The 19366-nt window shown below is 44.4% G+C and overlaps 1 protein-coding gene and 1 pseudogene across 1 annotated transcript; both read left to right on the forward strand.

Moving 5' to 3' along the window:
• The first annotated feature begins 4144 nt into the window (after positions 1 to 4144).
• Positions 4145 to 7291, forward strand: LOC134483354 (disks large homolog 5-like). Its single transcript, XM_063278655.1, has 3 exons — positions 4145 to 5193; positions 5825 to 5987; positions 6703 to 7291. Exons 1-3 carry the CDS (start codon positions 5018 to 5020, stop codon positions 6730 to 6732), a joined length of 369 nt encoding a protein of 122 aa, XP_063134725.1. The 5' UTR covers positions 4145 to 5017; the 3' UTR covers positions 6733 to 7291.
• A 10504-nt stretch (positions 7292 to 17795) lies between these two features.
• Positions 17796 to 19000, forward strand: LOC134483123 (DNA-directed RNA polymerase II subunit GRINL1A-like; annotated as a pseudogene).
• Positions 19001 to 19366: the final 366 nt, after the last annotated feature.

Consider the following 19366-nt stretch of genomic DNA (forward strand, 5'->3'; position numbering starts at 1 on the left):
CTCCATTGTTGGTGGGATTGCATACTGGTAAAACCATTCTGGAAATCAGTCTGGAGGTTCCTCAGAAAATTGGACATTGAACTGCCTGAGGATCCAGCTATACCTCTCTTGGGCATATACCCAAAAGATGCCTCAACATATAAAAGAGACACGTGCTCCACTATGTTCATCGCAGCCTTATTTATAATAGCCAGAAAATGGAAAGAACTGAGATGCCCTTCAACAGAGGAATGGATACAGAAAATGTGGTACATCTACACAACGGAATATTACTCAGGTATCAAAAACAACGAGTTTATGAAATTCGTAGGCAAATGGTTGGAACTGGAAAATATCATCCTGAGTGAGCTAACCCAATCACAGAAAGACATACATGGTATGCACTCATTGATAAGTGGCTATTAGCCCAAATGCTTGAATTACCCTAGATCCCTAGAACAAACGAAACTCAAGACGGATGATCAAAATGTGAATGCTTCACTCCTTCTTTAAATGAGGAAAAAGAATACCCTTGGCTGGGAAGGGAGAGGCAAAGATTAAAACAGAGACTGAAGGAACACCCATTCAGAGCCTGCCCCACAGGTGGCCCATACATATACACCCACCCAATTGGACAAGATGGATGAAGCAAAGAAGTGCAGACCGACAGGAGCCGGATGTAGATCGCTCCTGAGAGACACAGCCAGAATACAGCAAATACAGAGGCGAATGCCAGCAGCAAACCACTGAACTGAGAATAGGTCCCCCGTTGAAGGAATCAGAGAAAGAACTGGAAGAGCTTGAAGGGGCTCGAGACCCCAAAAGTACAACAATGTCAAGCAACCAGAGCTTCCAGGGACTAAGCCACTACCTAAAGACTATATATGGACTGACCCTGGACTCTGACCCCATAGGTAGCAATGAATATCCTAGTAAGAGCACCAGTGGAAGGGGAAGCCCTGGGTCCTGCTAAGACTGAACCCCCAGTGAACTAGACTATGGGGGGAGGGCGGCAATGGGGGGAGGGTTGGGAGGGGAACACCCATAAGGAATGGGAGGGGGGAGGGGGATTTTGCCCGGAAACCGGGAAAGGGAATAACACTTGAAATGTATATAAGAAATACTCAAGTTAATAAAAAAAAAAAAAAAGAACTGGCTGTACTGATATCAAACGGGGATCTTTCATATCTACTTTCTTCCAAGTCTACCAGCCATCTCAGTTTGTTGCTGTAATATGCCTGACAATCAAGGACACAGAAAAATAACTTGATACACAGCAAGGACATTGTGATCATATCCTGTGTCGTTATGTATATTCTGGATGAGGTTTGTTAAAATGACAATATTGCACAAAGCTTTATATAGGACCCATCAAATTAAGGGTCACTATGCACTGTCATAGCTAAAATGGCCTGGTCAGAAGTGACCACTGGATCACTTTTCTGTAACTTCATTGAGAGGCTTGTGCTTTTTGTGTTTTTTATTTTTGTGTTTTTTTTCTTATTTATTTATTTATTAATTTATTGCTTTATATGTTGTCAGGAAGATAGTTCAAGTCATGGATCTGCCACCAAAATCTGAGCTTTGCTACTAATACTGTAACAGTATTAGTGTATGCATTCAATAAAATAACTGGTTGTTTTTTTTTTTTTTAGTATGATAGATGCTTTTGTGTTTTGTGCGGTGATCCATGAAACAGGAGTGAAGATGCTTGTTTCTTACTCTGTCCACTGAGTTATGTCTCTAGGCTTGTCCTACTCCTTTGGCTGCATCCCCCCCCCACATCTGCTGACTATCTTATTTTTCAGATGAAATCACACCTTATAGCTTAGAGAGGCCTGTAAGCAATCCTGCTTTGGTAACTTAAGTGCAAAGAGGAGAGCCCCACACTCAGCCTGAGGGTGCATTCACTGGTGGATCCAATATTTCAGTTTCCTCTGCTAACAGATCACCACATTGTTGCCAGGACCATAATGAATGCAATTCTTTCTCCTAAGGAATCCGGTGGCAACTGTCAAATGTTAAGCACAAAGCTTCAGGTTGTACCTATAACACACACCCACATCGCAACCTACCCTACAGGCTATTTCTGGGTGTGATTTCATGCACCTGCACATGATGAGACAGGAGACCTCTTTGGCTACTTATAGGAAGTGGTGTGATTTCTCAGTAATCTTTAATGGGTAATATTGCTGACTGAGTAGAATTTGAGGTAGGATGAAACACTTCTGTGCAGGGATTGGGGAGGAAGCACTCATTTAGATACATAGCAATGACTTAGGTTTTTCCAATCAAGCCTAGAGTCAAATTTGGCTTTGGAAGCATGTGGTGCTCAGTGGCTATGCCACAGGGAAGTCTCCTGAAAAGGGCACATCAGCTTTTGCTCAGTACAGGGAGAACATTAGCAAGAGGCAAAGTCTGTTCTCCGTGACATCAGCAGTCCCTTCGTGGACATTCTATTGTCTCCTAGAGAGATCTTGGAATCCCTGTGATGTCACCAGTATCGTTGTGACAACCAATTCCCTACTTTTTCTCTTAGTGTCCAAAGGATATATCCACAGACATGTTTGCCCGTCTTAGTAGGCGCTTTGGGAGAGTTGATGTTGATAGAGAAGAGTCTAGAGTGAAGCAAACGAAACCTAAAGGTAATGATGGACACAGGACATGGGGGATGTGGAGTAAGTTCTGGGCAGTTTATGTTGAGCTTCCTGTCATGGGTGTGTGTGGGGGTCTTCTGCTGGCCTTTTTAGTAATGGGCCACAACCACTGGAACATCTCCACAGATATTGAATTCCATGATTATCACAATTCCTGAAAGTCAAGGTTTTCACATCATTAGTTTCTCCATAACCACATGGAGGATATGGCAATGCCTATGCTATTATTGGGTGAACTTCTAGTCTTTACTTTTACACTGCATTCGGTATGTTAAATTGATATTATAACACCACCAGGAGTCATGAGGGTATAACTTTTCTGAATTAAACAGGGCATCAATGTACTTCACTTTCATTGCTTCTTTAAATTCAGTGGCTATCTGACAGTAGTAAGAGGGAGAGAACTGTGCTCCTGGCCATGACCTTATATTCTTAGAACTCCTCTGACTACCTCTGGCTGACGGGGCCAATCTTACCTTCATATATTAGAGGTTCTGTGTGGCAGATATTTTTCTACAGTAGCCAAAGTATATGGAGCAGGTAGAGAAAGAGCCTGTAACCTATTGGCACTTCTGGGGCATTTGTCATTTCAGTAGGGGTAATTATTAAGTCTGTTGACCATGTCCTCCCCCTACATGACTTTTTAATGCAAAGTTATTGGACTAGAGTAACAGTGTAGGATATCTGAGTATCCCTGATCAATCAAGTCATTGTGGATGCTGAATTGATGATCTGACTTCTGAAACCAGAGGGGTGAGGGTCCTGAAACCAGGTTGTAGCCTGCGTACCTGATAATAATCCTGGAGAAGGCATCTCTCTGGTACTTGTAAGCCTGTGTGGGCGGGCATAGGGAACACCTGGCTGCTTACATCTCTTGGTCTCTATAGAGTAGTGGGGGAACTGTGATCCACTTAAGATGCCTCTTACACATAGACCAAACTCCTTGCAGTGACACTGGCTTCCAAGCATGTTCTCCTGTTTGGACCTCACTGTGGTCTGTGTATGCTCTATGCATTCGCCCCTTAGAGTTCACTTGTGTTCTTCTACCTACAGAGGCCTGCAGACAGACGTCATGCCCTGAAAATGTCCTAAACAAGGTGCAGGCCAACGAGGAAGAGGAGAGGCTGAATAGAGAACTGGAGCTAACTACCAAGGAGAGAAATGAGCTGACAGATCGCCTCCTTTATGTGACAGGTGGATCCATGAACAAGAGGTATGCATTGCTCCAAACAAACGACCTTGTTCTAAACCTCATCTCCCATAGAGAGGAGATTCAGAACCTGACCCTTACTGAGGAGTGAGTTTGGAAATGGACTCTCTGATTCCGCCTGTTGAAAATCTGAACTTGTGATCTGAGTTAAGAATTCAGGGATAAAGTCACTGGAGCATGAGTTCCCAGTGTACAATTGGAAAGCCCTTGACAGGTGGCAGCTTTGCAAGGTTCTAGGTGCTGTGAGTTTGTGGAGAGTGTTTGTACTTGCTAGGAAGGTGACTGAACGCTATCATCTCCTGGCAGCACCCTTAGGTGACAGGTCCCACATTGTTCATATCAATGCTTAACTAGAAGGCCTGAGGCTCAGGCCTGGTCCTTCTTGTCTGTGTGCCTTAAACTCTGAGACAGTAATGGTGCATACATTTCTACTGATTCTCATTGTGCTCTTTCCATATTTGTCTCTCTTTCTCATTCTCTGAGTCTGTTTACTTTGCTTTTCTTGTGGGTGTGTCCCAGTTTGTGTGTCTGTGTGTGCATAGGTCTGCATGCATATGCACAACTTTTATATGTTTCTGTGTCCCTCCACCCTTGGAATTTAGGGGTCTGTTTTTTGACCTCAGGATATACCTGTATAATAGTTTCATGGAGGTGCAAGTGCTTTATTTTGGAAGCCCCACTTTCAACAGCACAGTTCTTTGCCTGTGTGGTCACATTTGTCTATACATTTGTATGCCTTGGGAAGACTATAAGTTTGTGGCAATATCTGGTCTCATCTCCAGAATTATGTGTAGTGTCTGCCTCTAGAATATTAGTTATTCGGCTTGTAGCATTCCACTTGTCAAAACAGGAAAAATGAAATCAGAGGTTTCTGGATGTGTCTGTGTGTGTGTGTGTGTGTGTGTGTGTGTGTGTGTGTGTGTGTGTTTGGGTAAGCTCTGTGGCCTAGGCTCTTGACAGCATAACAGGTTTGAATGTAGATCCAGCCCTCCTGATTGAAAAAAGTGAGCCAGGGAACCCTTTATCTGGGTGCTTAGCTTCTGTTGTCCTGGGCACACAATTCCAAGTTTCTGAAGCTGAAGAAGATCCAAATATGTAGAATTCAGAAAGTTTCCTTCCAGGGCTGGGGTAGTACAGGACACAGCCTGAGTTCATATAATCCTAAACCTCAATGTTCATTGGGTTCTATCTTCCTGGGGCCAGCCCCTACTTCAGGCCAAATCCATTTTATGAAAACTTGAAGATAAAGGAGAAAGAGGTCATGTCATTACTGCACAACTTAGACACAAAGAACATTGAACATTGTGAGAAATTTCAGGAGCTCAAGAAGGAGATTCACTTCTATCGGTAAGTACTGGTCAGAAGGGCCCATCATTGTGGAATGGCCATGTCTGCCTCTCTTTCTTCTGGACCGGAGGGTCTGCAGCTCTGGGCCCATCTCTTCTGCTGTTTAAATATCACGGTGTCGTGGGTCTTTTGGACTCAGATTCAGTTCCATAAGAGACTGTGACTCATGACCACAGTGTCTATGCATCTTTAGAAGGCTCTGGATAGAACTATACTGATTCAGGCATCAGAGTGTTATTAGGCCAACCTGCGTCTCTGGGGTCATACCAGGTTTAACAAAGCTCAATGTGTGGACCACATGGTTTCCATGACCTCCCTTGGTTCTACTGTCCTCTTGTGGTTATTTGCCGCCTACTAATTGATGTTGCCCCGATGCATTGGGCTTTCATGGATAGTTGTAGATCTCTTGTTCTTTTGGAGAGACATGGACTCTTATTGATGCTTGGGTCACAGAAACAATTTATTCTTCCCTGGATTGGCCGTTTGCTGTTTGTGCAGCAGCCTTACATGTATGGAGATGTATTCTATGAAGTCTTTATGGGAATCTGGGTCCTGGTGGAGTTTGTGAGATTTGGCAGTTGGAATGGGAGGAAGAGGCTTCAGGATCTTACTATGCAGAGTGTGTTTCCAGCAACCTGCACAGCCGGCTCCTGATGGACCAGGCATGTATGAAGAAGAAGTTGGTCACATTGAAGCAGGAGAGCAAGGAGTTACAGCGATATTTGTTTGAGTTGAACCCGAATAATGAAGACGAACAGGAGAAGACCAGCAACCTCCAGACCCAGCAAAATGTGGTAGGAACAAGCAGCTGAGTCAGATTAACAATGTCTGATACCATTTGCCTATTGGATACATCTTTGCTTCCCCTATCACCTTTCTAATCTCCCCACACCCAGTAAGTCACCCACCTCATGTGATAGAGTTATTCATTGCTCTGTCTATGCACAAGCATTCTGGGATTTTAACCACTCTTCAGAAACTGAATTATGGGCAATTATACTTCTCTGCCCTTTTTGAAACTGCAATCCAGAAATGGTGACAGAGAAATAACATATCATATGACTGCATCTCCCTATCACAGATTGGATGCTATGAAGATTTTTTATCCAGTTCTTGGTCCTGTGACAAAGGTCATACAGGGGTCATGTGATGGTTGGAAGCACCTTGTAGGGATAAGAACCAAGTGCAAATGGCAAATGAGTCCTGGTCATTGGCTTTGATCTGGGTATCATGTGGCCTTCTCCTTTCTTCCTGCACCCCAATTAGGTCTCTCCCCATTTCCCCATTCTTGGTTTGCACTGGTAGAAGTCTGAGGAGCAGCTTGTTATCCCACAGTACTGTGAGGGTTGCTGGTGACTTTCCCCAGCCTGCAGAGATATCAGCAATGATTTCAGTGAAAGATCAGTGTTGTCTGTCCAATGCAGCTGAAGGGACAGAAGGCAGCAACTTCACAGCTGGTATGCGTGTCCCCACCAAATCAGTGTCTTAATAGCTGCCTTCTCCTCCCAGGTCTCAGAAACTGCAGGAGACATGGAATAGGACGGATCCCAGGAAGACAGCCCCCTGAAGAGTGAGTTTCTCTGTCAGGAGTTCCCTGCTGACGACAATCCTCAACAGTCAAAGACTTTTTGTGGGTGAATATTCTTCTTCTCAGTTAATTTCCTCAATGTTTAGAGACCCTAAATTTATGTATCCGTATGCCAGCCTGTCTCCTTGAGGTCTTTCTCCTCTCTCATACCGACAACACCATTTGAGAGACATCTGACGGGACTGCCTTGACATCTCATGTCCTAGAGGAGAAACAGCACTACAACTGTGTTTCTAAATGTTCATTAAGAAAATGCTGTTAAGAAATGTTTTTGGTTATGATTTTCATTGAAGTTTTCTTTTTGTTATTTCATAGTTATATATTCTTGTTACTGTTTTTCATTTTTATACCATTTTAGTTGTTCATTTTATGCCTGTTTTTTGTAAATTGTATTCCTTATGAATAAAAATTGATTTGTAACTCTTGACTCTTAAGACCATCTTATTCAAGTGTCCTTTCCCCTCCTGTAGACTTAGAACTGACAGCTGGATATGGATCTTTGCATGGTCCAGGCAGCATGGGTAAATAGGGAATTCAAAGCCACCAAGGGGTACACAGGGTGATAGTGTCTTTTGTGTGGATAATGTGACTTTTTTATGGACACACACTTTATGATGTAATCACTGACATACTGTATCCATGCTGTCATGTGTTCTGCTCATCCTAGTCTATATCAGTCTACAACACACATTCCTTATTGACTGTGTGCACCAGATATTGAGTAACACACACTCATGCCTGTAGAGCTGCAGAAAAAATGACAACTTTCACAAAGGAATATAGAATAATCCTAATGGAGAACCATGTGCCTCAGTTTTTCTTACAATACAGCATTAGTATTAAACCACAAAGATAATGACCATCAACGTCATTTTGGGAAATAGGTTTTTATAGGTGCTGTTTCACTTGATCATTCATATGCTGTGTTTTTTATCGTTGCTGATTATATTTATTTTTATCATTTAACTCAATGGATCTTTTTTTTTCAAATGTATGTCTGGGCCACTCCTGAGTGCATTTCCCTCATGATCCAAAAGAAGGAATAGCATTCCCCATTGTAGATGATTGTTAGGGACCATGTGGTTCTCCTGAGAGAGCAGCAGATGCTCTAACCTGTGAGCCATCACCACAGCTCCTGTAGGTAGCTTTTGTCCTTCCAGGGCATGTGCTATACTAGATGGACGCCATCATCTCCCATTAAGGAGAGAGATCTCAGGAGATGTGTATGTACAGGTGGTTGAGCGGTGCCTGCTCAATGTGGTAGCCTGCTAGGCATCCACACCGGGCTCTGGTGCCTCCACTGCTCATTGTGCATTCAGGATCACCCTCCAGCATCACTCAGTTTCAATTCCAAACAGAGCTTTCACTTACTATCGATGATTATATACATTAAGCACATCTGATAAAATACTGAAGAGACTAGCCTCCTTCTACAGGCCAACTTGGCATAATGAATTCTTTTGATAGAAAGCAAGATAATTATCTTAATCTATGCAGCTTAGGGAGGTCCTCAAGAGCATCCATAGTGAATGCAGACTGCAGCTGTGACCACATGTTTCTTTTGCACAGCAGGTCTGTGCAAGCCCAGAGCTTAGGTGGGACAGTTCATGTTTCACCTTTTACATGGAAATCTGTGATTGTATTGAGAAAGTATATGTTCCACGTGACTCATTTCAAATTTATGGAATTAAACTGACTTACTGTCAGTGGAGGTAACTCGGAGAGATAAAGTGAAGAAGAATAATCCAGTATGTCTGCACACAGATGCTGTCTCATTTGGGCTTGTCAATGCTCAGCAGCTGGAGAAGCAAGGGAGAGGCATTGGTGACTCTCAAGCTGAGGTCCTCTAGTCATTATAAGCTGAGCATGACACACAAAGGGTCACAGGCATCACACTAGAATCTAGTAACTAGATTTAACCAACCTATCACATTAATACTATGTTTGGTGGTACTTTTTGCCCTCTTAGGACCTGGAAGAGGCTTGGGGTTTTCTAATCATACTCATAATTTATTATTCTTCCCAACACTATGTGCTTTGTTCTGTTAATGCTAACTGCGGCATCCAATACCTAGGATATTTTCTACTGACATGTGTGACGTGAGACAAAACAATCCATGTCATCCCTCACCTGAATAAACTGCCTTAGAGGACAGTGTAGTTGGAGGGTCCTTCTTTCCTCTCCAAGATCGAGAAACATTTCCAGTCTTCAGACAAGTGTGTCAGCCATTGTCCAGTGACTGTCTTGAGATGTCCACAATGTCAGCTGAGTGAGGGCAGGGCAGGGCAGGGCAGGGCAGGGGATTGGGGCAGAGTCCATGAGATGACAGTAGGCAACAGGCCAGCTGGGGCTAGTGTGGGTACAGGGCTTCTAGTGTGGGTGTGAGGGGTGGAAATTAGGAATGGTCAGATTCTGATGCAGCATATAGGCGGGAAGCAGCTTAGACCATCTCTCAGTGCCATATAGGGACATTGTAGACACTGATAGGCAGTGTGGGGATGGTAGGGTCCCATATACTGCTCTCTGCAGGTGTCAGGAGAGCATACAGTGGCTCTGTCAGACTTATGACAATCAGGCAGGCACTGGGTGCAAGTGAGAATCATGGGACAAGCCCTGTGTGCAGCCTGGTTTTGGGACATTCCCAGGTGCCCCATGGACTGCAAATTAAAGGCAAAGGACACAGGGAAGCCAGCAATTCCCATGCACAGGACATACATACCTGTAGATCTTTCTAGAATTTCCATAGACTATCTGTCACTAGTCCTCATTATAGAAGGCACCAACATTCTGCCCTCTACTTCAACTTGGTGAGACAGCTATTCTAACTCCAGCAGGAAGGCCTCAGGGAAGACAGTAAGAACTCGCAGGTGACCCCTTTTACTATTGAAACAGGGTCTTCCTATGGAGCCCAGAGTGGCCGTAGGGTCCTAATGCTTCTGCCTCACAGTGAATAGAATTCCAATCCACCCTCAAGAGCAGTTGATTCATCACTAGATCAGACTAAGGACATGTGAGGCCCCAGGGTGCTAGGATTACCAGGGTCCTAGTAAGTTTCTCCAGCCTAAATAACAACCTGAGTCGGTGCTGCTATTTGGGACACCGCCTGATGCCCAGTGACATCACACCTTGGAACTCTTTGTCAAACATAAGCTGGTATGGGAATGAAGTACCCACACAATAAACACTGGTCTGGACACTCCTAGGTCAAGAATCCCCTGTTGGAAATGCCTTGGACCGCAAAATTTTAAATTCTAGATCCTTCTGGCTTTAGAAGATTTATGAATACAAAAAAAAGAAAGATGGGCATAGTAATTTAAGACAGTGATCCCAGTCATGGGAAACTGAGTAAGGATGATGGAAGACTGTAAGTTTCAGGGCAACCTGTGTTTCAAGAAAAAAAAAAAAAAGGCATGGTGAAGATTCCACTCAAGTGGAAACCAAAAGGCTTTCACATGGGCCCTGCCATCCACTGGTCAGCACTCTCATCACCACAGCCACTGGCAGACACTGGGGAACATTTCCCACTGTCTCTCTTTGGGATGCAATCCACCCCATGTTTCTATGTGAGGAATCCCCCAAAGGTTGCATCATGTGAGGGACCTAGAAAGTTCCAGGATTGGGAGAATTTAGGAGTTTATAATTAGGGATGATCTACAGCTGTGGCAAAGCCTTTTCCCAGCACATGGCAGCCCTAGGTTTGTCCCCAACAGTAAAAATAAAATCCCCCAAAATAATTCAAACAAAATGGCCTGAAGCCTGAGCCCTGACCAGTCTCCTCAAAAGTGCGCAGGAACCTGGGTCCACATTTAGGACCCAGCACGGCCTCTGTGACCCGTGAGAAGGGATCTAATATGGGAATTAGTACAGTATGACTTATCCTTGTGGATACCTTTGGTGACAATAACCACCTGACCCCTGAAAACCCATCTACCTGGGGGGCTCAGCACTCATGTCACCCAAAAATCCCAGATCCTAGGGCCAGCATGGGCGAGTGGTGAAGAAAGTTTGTCTCTCGTGAACATCAGTTGCTCCTCCTGACCTGACTCTATCCTCAGGAGACAATGTCACCCCAGGAAGTGTGGGTGTCAAAGGCTCTTCCCAGGCCAAGCCTGGGATACTGCTTAAGTTCAACAATGCACAGCAGTGCTCACTCTAGAGCTAAATGTTCTACAGCTGAAAGGGGTGGGTGCTCTGCTGACCACACCCCTCCCCTGCAGTATTTAGTGCACTCAGAGTAGTGCTTCAGATGTGAGGGACTTCTTGACGCTACTCCCATGGAGAATGGCAGATTCATCAGAACGGGGCACAGGGTGAGTTTAGAGCACAGGTGGGAGGAATTTAGGGATGCCAAGCCATGACTAAGACCAGATCCTGGGCTGGAGAACTGGCATCCAAAGTGTGACTGCCTGAATTCCTCTTAGACCAAAAGCCCTGGATCTGAGCTACTTTGGTTCGTGCTCCTAAGTGGGGTCACAGACACAGCTCAGAATTGGGGCTGTGCATGGACTTTGGTGCTGGCAGTAGGTGGCTTAGCCATAAAGTGCCGAGCTTTCCCATCTGTACCCACTCAAACTCCTCTGTTTCATTTTAGGTGTGTTTGGTATAGTTTTGAGACAGGGTATCTTGTAGCAGCCCAACTCGCTTTAGGCAACAATATAACATAAAAATAACCTTGAATTCAAGATCCTCCAACCCCTCTGTCCCAAGTCCTGGAATTAAGACCTCCAGCTGTGACCATTTTACTGCAGCATAGGATCCATCTCTATTAGAGTGAGCTTTGGAAATACTGGAGCTCTGACTGTTCCTTAGAATTCAGGTTTCCTTAATTCTTAGCAGGAGTTTTGTGATGATGCTGATGAGAGAGTCAGGAGTTACACTGGGAGAGGTAACAGTCCTGGCAGCCCTGAGTGCGCAGTGAAAGTCAAGACAGAAGCCTGCTGATTAGCACCTGAGTGAAAGTGGGAGGATTCAGAGTTCAAGAACAGACTCAGTTACATACCTAAGACCATATTGCAACATTTTTGTCTCATTTTTGGCTTGTTTTCTTTGAGACAAGGTGTTAATTTATAGCCCTGGCTGTCCTGGAACTCACAATGCCTCTACCTCCCAACGGATGGAATTAAAGGCATGTGCCAACATGCACTGCCACTAATTAATTTTTAATTAAACATGCTGGCACAATCCAGTAATCCCAGTGCTTAAGAGGCCGAGGCAGGCAGATATCTGGTTTCCTGACAAGTCTGATCTACTGAGAGTCTGTCAGAATAGCCAGGGCCAAACAGAGAAACCCTGTCTCAAAAAATAAACAAGAAAATGAATTTGTTTTAAAGAAGAGAGGAACGATTTAACAGAATTAGAGGCAGAGAACCAAAAGGTAATGGGCAGTGCAGAGTCTAGCTTCTGAGATGAAACTGGACACCATGGGGTTAGGGTGGGGATTCTCATCTTGGACTGGAGACAGAGGGTGACTTCAGGCATGGGAGTCTCAGTTAGTCATTAGTCAGGATTCTCAATCAAGAGGATGTTGTAAGATCCAAAATGTGTGAGCAGTGTTCTGCATGAGACTAGAAGAACCTGCCTACCCATACAAAACAGCCAATGAAGAGTAATCACAAGCATACGCCTGGAGGTCCACAAGAGGTTAACGTCCACCTTAGTGTGGATTATTCAGAGCACAGATGGAGAGGAATAGAAGAGCTGATGGTGGCTGAGGCAGGAGAGGAGTTCGGGTGTGAATTTGAGCCAGTAAAGGAGCTTGTAGGTTGGGCAGAGCAATGAGAGGTCTAACAGCATAGCTGTTGAGATCCTTCAGATTAATTTGTCTTAAGAGCCTCATGCCATAGCCAAGGACAGGAGTAGATCTGACTATTGGGTGGCTGGGCTCACATAGCCCAACAGGTTTGGCCTTGCATCTGTGGGATTTTAAGTCTCTCCCTTTAGACACAGCATGGAGAAGGTGTAGCAGTGAAGGTGCAGATGGCTTTGCAATGCTTGGCTTATGGTATTGAGTACTTCATGCTCCACAGAGCTAGGAAATGTCCTAGAAGCCAGGGAGGCTGAGCATGAGGAAGACAGGTCTCCAGGAGAGAGAAATGATAACCAAAGTCACTAAGAACTTCCTGAATCACAGTGTCTGTTAACCATATATTTTATTTACTTATTTTTATGGGCCTGAGTGTTTCACCTAATAAATGCTTGTGCACTATGTGGTATGTCTGGTGCCCATGAAGTCCAGAACGATTCCATTGAACTGCAATTACAGGCTAATAGGAGCCACCATGTGGGCACTGGGAACTGAACCCTGGTCTTCTGCTCTTAGCCACTAAACCAACCATCTCTTCAGCACCCCCCCCATTGTATTGTCATTAAGATTTAACCATTTGGCCTTCAGTATTTGAATAAATGCAGGTGTGACAAGAGTTATAGTTAACATGATGGTTCAGGCACAGACAGGCAGGCATCTCATTGTAGAAAAAATATAAATCCTTTCTTTCTTTCTTTCTTTCTTTCTTTCTTTCTTTCTTTCTTTCTTTCTTTCTTTCTTTCTCTTTCTCTGTTTTACTCTTGGAAACAGGGTTTCTTTTGTGTAGCTGACCTGGAACTAGCTCTATAGAGGGAGCTGGCCTAGAATTCACAGAGATCTGTCTGCCTCTGCCTCCCAAGTGTTAGGATCAAAGGCCTGTGCCACCACCACCACCACCACAAATCCCCCTTTTTAAAGGAAAAATGTAGCCCTACATGGCAGCACAAGTTTAGTCCCAGTATAGACATTTTTCTAAAGTTCCTGAAGGGCTTGCTGCCTTCCCCTTTAGCCCTGGCTAACATGAGAGCTCCACACCTATGGGGTTTGCTTCATAAGAGTCTGGAGGATGAGGGTCACAGGCTGATATATCTGTGTACAGCAAAGGATGCCTGGTGAAGGTCAAGTGGGTACAGATCAGCAGGTAAAGGCTCTGCCACCCAGCCTCATGGCCTCAGTTTGATCATGGGTGAAAACAGAGAACTGAGTCCACATTGTGTCCTCTGCTCTCCGTGTGCATATCATGGCACAGGAACACCACAAACTACATAAAATGTAAAATGCTGAAATGCTGAGAGAAGAGGCCTATGGTAGGCGCCTCCTACACCTGAGACTTCCAACCCCAAAAAGCAGGGGGTAGAGAGTGTGGATGCAGAGTGCACACAGGTCAGGACAAGTCCATGTTACTGAAGCCTAAATTAGTGGTGGGCAGTGTCAGGGGCACCATGAGGGACATCAGGAGCTTCTGCACTTTGTAGAATGACAGGGTTCCATGTTACCTCATATGCCCATGATTTGCCCCCTACTGCAGGGAGAAGCCAACACCAGAAGCCTCCAGCTCCCAGCCCTGCTTTTGCCATGTAGGTTTAACCAGAAGAGCTTGGAAGTCCCTGGACCTGGAGTCTCAGGTGGTTGTGAGCCACCTGACCCTGGTGCTGGAGACTGAACTCAAGTCTTCTGCAAGAGCAGCAAAGACCCGTGCGCTGCCTGGCCCAGCCTGGGCTGTGAAATGGTGTTTATTTTCATCTGAACAAGCCCAACAACAGTTTAGGTCCCTAGAAGCCACATAAACCTGGATGCAGTAGTGTCTGTCATCCAGCCCTTCCCACAGGGAGATAGGAGCCTAAAGTGGACAGTCTCTAGGATTAGGGGGAAGGGCTAGCCTAGCATAAACAGCCATGGATGAGAGGTAGAAGGTGAGGACCTGTGCTCAGGTTGTCCCTGACCTTTACACAAGCACATGAGTACCTGTACTCACAGAAACGCCATACAGACATAGGTGAGAAAGAAATAAAAACAAACAATATTGAAAATACAATACACTGGGGTGGAGGGAAGGCTCAGTGGTTAAGACCACTGACTGCTCTTCCAGGGGATCTGAGTTCAATTCCCAGGAACCACACTGTGTCTTATAACCATTTCTAATCTCATCTACTACCCTCTACTGTTGTGTCTGAAAACAGGGACAGTGTACTCACTCATATGGACAAAATAAATAGTTTTTGTTTTAATCCTTTTCTAAAAAAAGAAACTCTTCTGTGACACATGATCATTGTGTGATTCCAGATGTCCCTAAGTCAGTACAGTCCTATTGCTACATGGTCCACCAGTTGTGTCAGCCTTGGTAGTAGAGTGGCTCAGTTGAAAAGTTGCTGGTCACAGTGAACAGGCAGCCTAGAAAGCTCATCATGAGCAGAGAAGGCTGTGCTGTGTCCTAGTCCTCTACCCGACAATGCCACCTCATCCCTACGAATAGAGCAAAAAAGAACAGATGAGGAATCTTCCAGGTTTCTTTCCTCTTTGATTTCTTTATTAACCTAGCCCCTGTGCTACATGTAACCTTGTCACATCCTCTGTCCCATCCCTAAGCCCTCTACCTGTCAAATAAGAAAGGGGTCTTGCTTTGGGGGGAAGCTCTGGTCCCTCTCTGTCCTAAGAGGCTCTGAGCCATCGCTGAAAGAGAGTCCTCTGAGGATTGAGGGAAGTCCATAGCCAGTGCTCTGACTTCCATGAAGGTTTGAGGAAGGTGGTTCTCTTCTTGTGGTGCTTCTCGTAGGAGCAGCCCACACTTGGGCCCCGCTCCCACTGTCAGGAAAAGGCGGGTGGCTCTGGTCTTTGCACAGCTCTCCAGCTGAATGAACAGTGCATCTCTCCTCTCTCTCTTGCAGGAAGTCTCCAGTCTCTGGTGCAGGTGCTGTTCCCAAGGCAAAGGAAAGGGAAGTGCAGAGTGAGGACTCCCAGGATCCTTTAAAACATTGTCTGCATTGTCTTCATTAATTTTTATGTTTAATTTTTATTCCATGTGTATTGATCTCCTTGTAGGGGTATGCATTCCAAAGCATGAGTGTTGAAGGTGGAGGAAAAGCCATGGGAGTCACTTTATCCTACTGTGTGGGGTCCCAGGCTCTGAACCGGGTTGTTGAGCTTGGCTACAAAGAGCTTTCATACTGAATTTCCTGCTGGCTCTGATTTCAGGGAGAGCGTCTCATAGAGCCCAGATTGGCCAGTAAACTACTGATCATCCTGCCTCAAGTATTGCCATCTAGTTCATGAAAGGATTGAGTTATTGACAGGAGGACCTGGGGATGTGCAGAGGTGCATGACTGAGGCTATCTCTGCTCAGTGGCATGCCTTTGGGGACTGATAGTTTTCATCACTGAGATGTCATTTGACTGCAGTGCTTCTCTGGAGAGGAGGAGTCTCTTTTGCCAGGGCATCAGGCTCTCCAGACAGGCCTGGAAGGTGGAGGACTAGAGGCCAGGCCTGCATTCCTCTTCAGAAGCTGCATTTACCACTCTGGACAGTGCTATAGCACAGGGTCACATATCCAGTTCTACCCTGAGACCTGTTGATAAAGAATGTTTATCCTGGGACAATGTCTATCATCGGTTCAAGGTGTGGGCCAACCAACTTATTATAAAGGATGATAGTGCTTGGTTGAAAAAGGCAGTAACTTTCTATGAACCATATATTAAGTCTTTATGTATACTAAAATTAACAATGGAAAGAACAGTGGTAGGAGAGGAAGCTAGAGGACAACTGCTGAAAATGCTTGCTTTTGAAAATGCTAATGAAGAGTACAGGAGAGCATTATTACCTAGAAAGGAAACTGGGGATATTAATGCTTATATGAAGGCATGGAAGAGGATATCTTTTGTGAAAATGGAAAGATGCATTTTTGGCACGTATTGATCCAGATAGAGTTATTAAATTATACATTGAAATACTCTTGAATATCCTATAGGCAGTTTAGCTCAAGATGAGTTGCCTTTAGAATGGATATATATTAAATTTAACTTTAACAAAACATTAACAACATATGAGGAACAAATTTCTTTAATTATTCAGCAAGGCATACAACGACCTGTTACACTGTGGGGATATGATTGTGCTGCTTTTGTTTTCTCATTAAGCAAATATAAAGTGGATTATTTAATGCAGACGTCTGAAGTTTCTCAATTAGCCATGATTTCTTACACTAGAAATACTGAATTTCATTTTCCCCATAGTAAATTCTGGGATTGCTTAAGAAAACAAAAAAAATTGTGATAAATACACTAATTTCTGTTGATCCCTTACCATCTGCCGTTACTGTGTTTACAGATGGCTGTAAGACCAAAGAACTAAGACAGATGGCTTATAGGACCAAAGGTAAATTTGGGGACAAGTATCTTCTTTTGGGTCAGTACAACAAAATGAAGTATTAGCAGTAAATAATGTATTGCTGGATTTTACTCATGATGTAAAAATATTAAGGCCGAGTCAGCTTATGTTGTAGGAGTAGTACAGAATATTGTAACTGCTGTTGTTTCTACATCTAAGCCTATATTAAATGTTATTCTCACATATTAAAGGACTATTGTTATTCTGAAACTCTAGAATATTTATTACACATATTAGATTACATTCAAGATTGCCAGCATCTTTAACACATGGCAATCATATGGTAGATCAATTAGTGGCATTTGCTACCCCAGAAGAAAACAGTCATAATCATGCCAATACAGGATATTTGCATATTAAATGTAAGATTCCCTATTCTGAAGCCAAACAAATTATTTCTAATTGTGGTATTTGTGAGCCTTCACTTATAAAATGTATTCCATCTGAAATTAATCCCAGAAGAATGCAACCTAATACATCGTGGCAGATGGATGGAACCCATATTTCTGAGTTTGGTCGCCTTTCATATATACATGTAAGCATAGATAATTTTTCAAAATTTGTATGGGCTACACCATTGCCAAGAGTACGCACTGCTCATGTTATACAGCATCTATTGGAAACTTCTGCTGTTATGGGACCGCCTTCTAAAATTAAAACTGATTATGGACCAACATATATTTCTTATCAATTTAAACAATTTTGTCGGCTCTTCCAGGAAAATGGCGACTCCTGCACGTGCTCCAGAGTTGCTGCCTCCACGGAGCCTGCGACCACCATGGGCCCTGCTGGGGAACCCTGCCTGCGGGGCCAGCCTCAGCCCATGCACAATGTGCTCCCTGCCCTGAGGCTTCGAGCCCCCAGTTCCTGAGGACGTGGGGCGGCAGAGTTTGGCGGAGCTGCGGGAGAGGTTGAGGCGCCAGGAGAGACTTTTGCGCAAAGAAAAATTCATTTGCAAATTGCCCGACAAAGGTAAAAAGATCTCAGACACCACTGCCAAACTGAAAGCTGCCATTTCAGAAAGTGAAGAGGTCAGAGGGAGAACTGAACTACTTCATCCTGTTAGTGTTGACTGTAAGCTAAGGCATAAAGCAACCACAAGAGTTGATACCGACATAGACAAGGCCCAGAATTCTGACCTGATGCTTGATACTTCATCATTAGTTCCTGAATGTTCGTCAGTAGACATTGAATCATCTAAAACAACCTCAGAAACACAGGGACCTACACAGCTCACTCACAAAGGCAATGAAGAGACTTTGGAGACTGGCTGCACAGTGAATACCAGCCCGTCTGTCCGCATCACAGCCCAGGCTCCCCCATCTGAAGTTAATGAACATCTCCCCCAGCATTCAAGACAAGCGGAAGAGGTTTCCAGCAGTGTCGATGGTCTGTTTATCACTAAATTGCAAAAGATCAAAACTGCAGACCAGACTGAACCCTCAGAAGAAAACACCAGCACTGAGAACTTTCCAGAACTGCAGAGTGAGACTCCTAAGAAGGCTCATTACATGACAGTGCTAGAAATGCGAGCTAGAAACCCAGTGCCCCCTCCTCATAAGTTTAAGACCAATGTGTTACCCACACAACAGAGTGACTCACCAAGTCATTGTCAGAGGGCTCAGTCTCCTGCATCCTCAGAAGAGCAGTGATGCAGGGCTAGGCAGCATCTTGATGATGTCACAGCAGCTCGCCTTCTTCTGCTCCACCCCCTGCCTGCACAGCTGCTCTCCATAGAAGAGTCACTGGCTCTGCAGAAAGAGCAGAAGCAGAATTATGAGGAGATGCGGGCAAAGCTCGCAGCACAGAGACTAGCCGAGAGACTGAATATTACAATGCAGAGCTACAATCCAGAAGGGGAGTCTTCAGGGAGATACCGAGAAGTGAGGGATGAAGATGATGCCCAGTCCTCGGACCAATGCTGAAAATGAGCGCTGGGAGATCCCGGGAGTTGACTGTTGAGCTTACATTGTCTCATCGAACTTCCTAACAAGTACCAAGACAGTGTCAGACCTTGTTGAGGGACAGCAGTTGAAGTTACACAAAGGTAGCTACAAAATAAGAACCCAGTTTGTCTTTCAGAAGATGATCTTCACATGCTTGAACAGTTCAATATTTGAACATTATGTTTGGCCGTATTGTGTTACAGTTTTGCAGTATATTGTGCATTGGTCTTATATTTTAGTGTGAGTAGAACACACGTTTTCTTTAAGATATCTGCTTTTTCCTTCTTCGTATTCTTATCAGATAGCACTGCTTACACCCCTTCTGGTGAAATACTTTGTTATTCCAGGCACCTAAAGTGAATTAGGAAGGCCTGGTCCCCTCACTCGAGAAATGAGGGGAGCAGTCTAAAGAATGGTACGCATGCTTGCATGGACACGTTCCTGAGACGCTGGAT

Source organism: Rattus norvegicus, chromosome 19, assembly GCF_036323735.1.
Source record: "Rattus norvegicus strain BN/NHsdMcwi chromosome 19, GRCr8, whole genome shotgun sequence".
Lineage (NCBI taxonomy): Eukaryota > Metazoa > Chordata > Mammalia > Rodentia > Muridae > Rattus > Rattus norvegicus.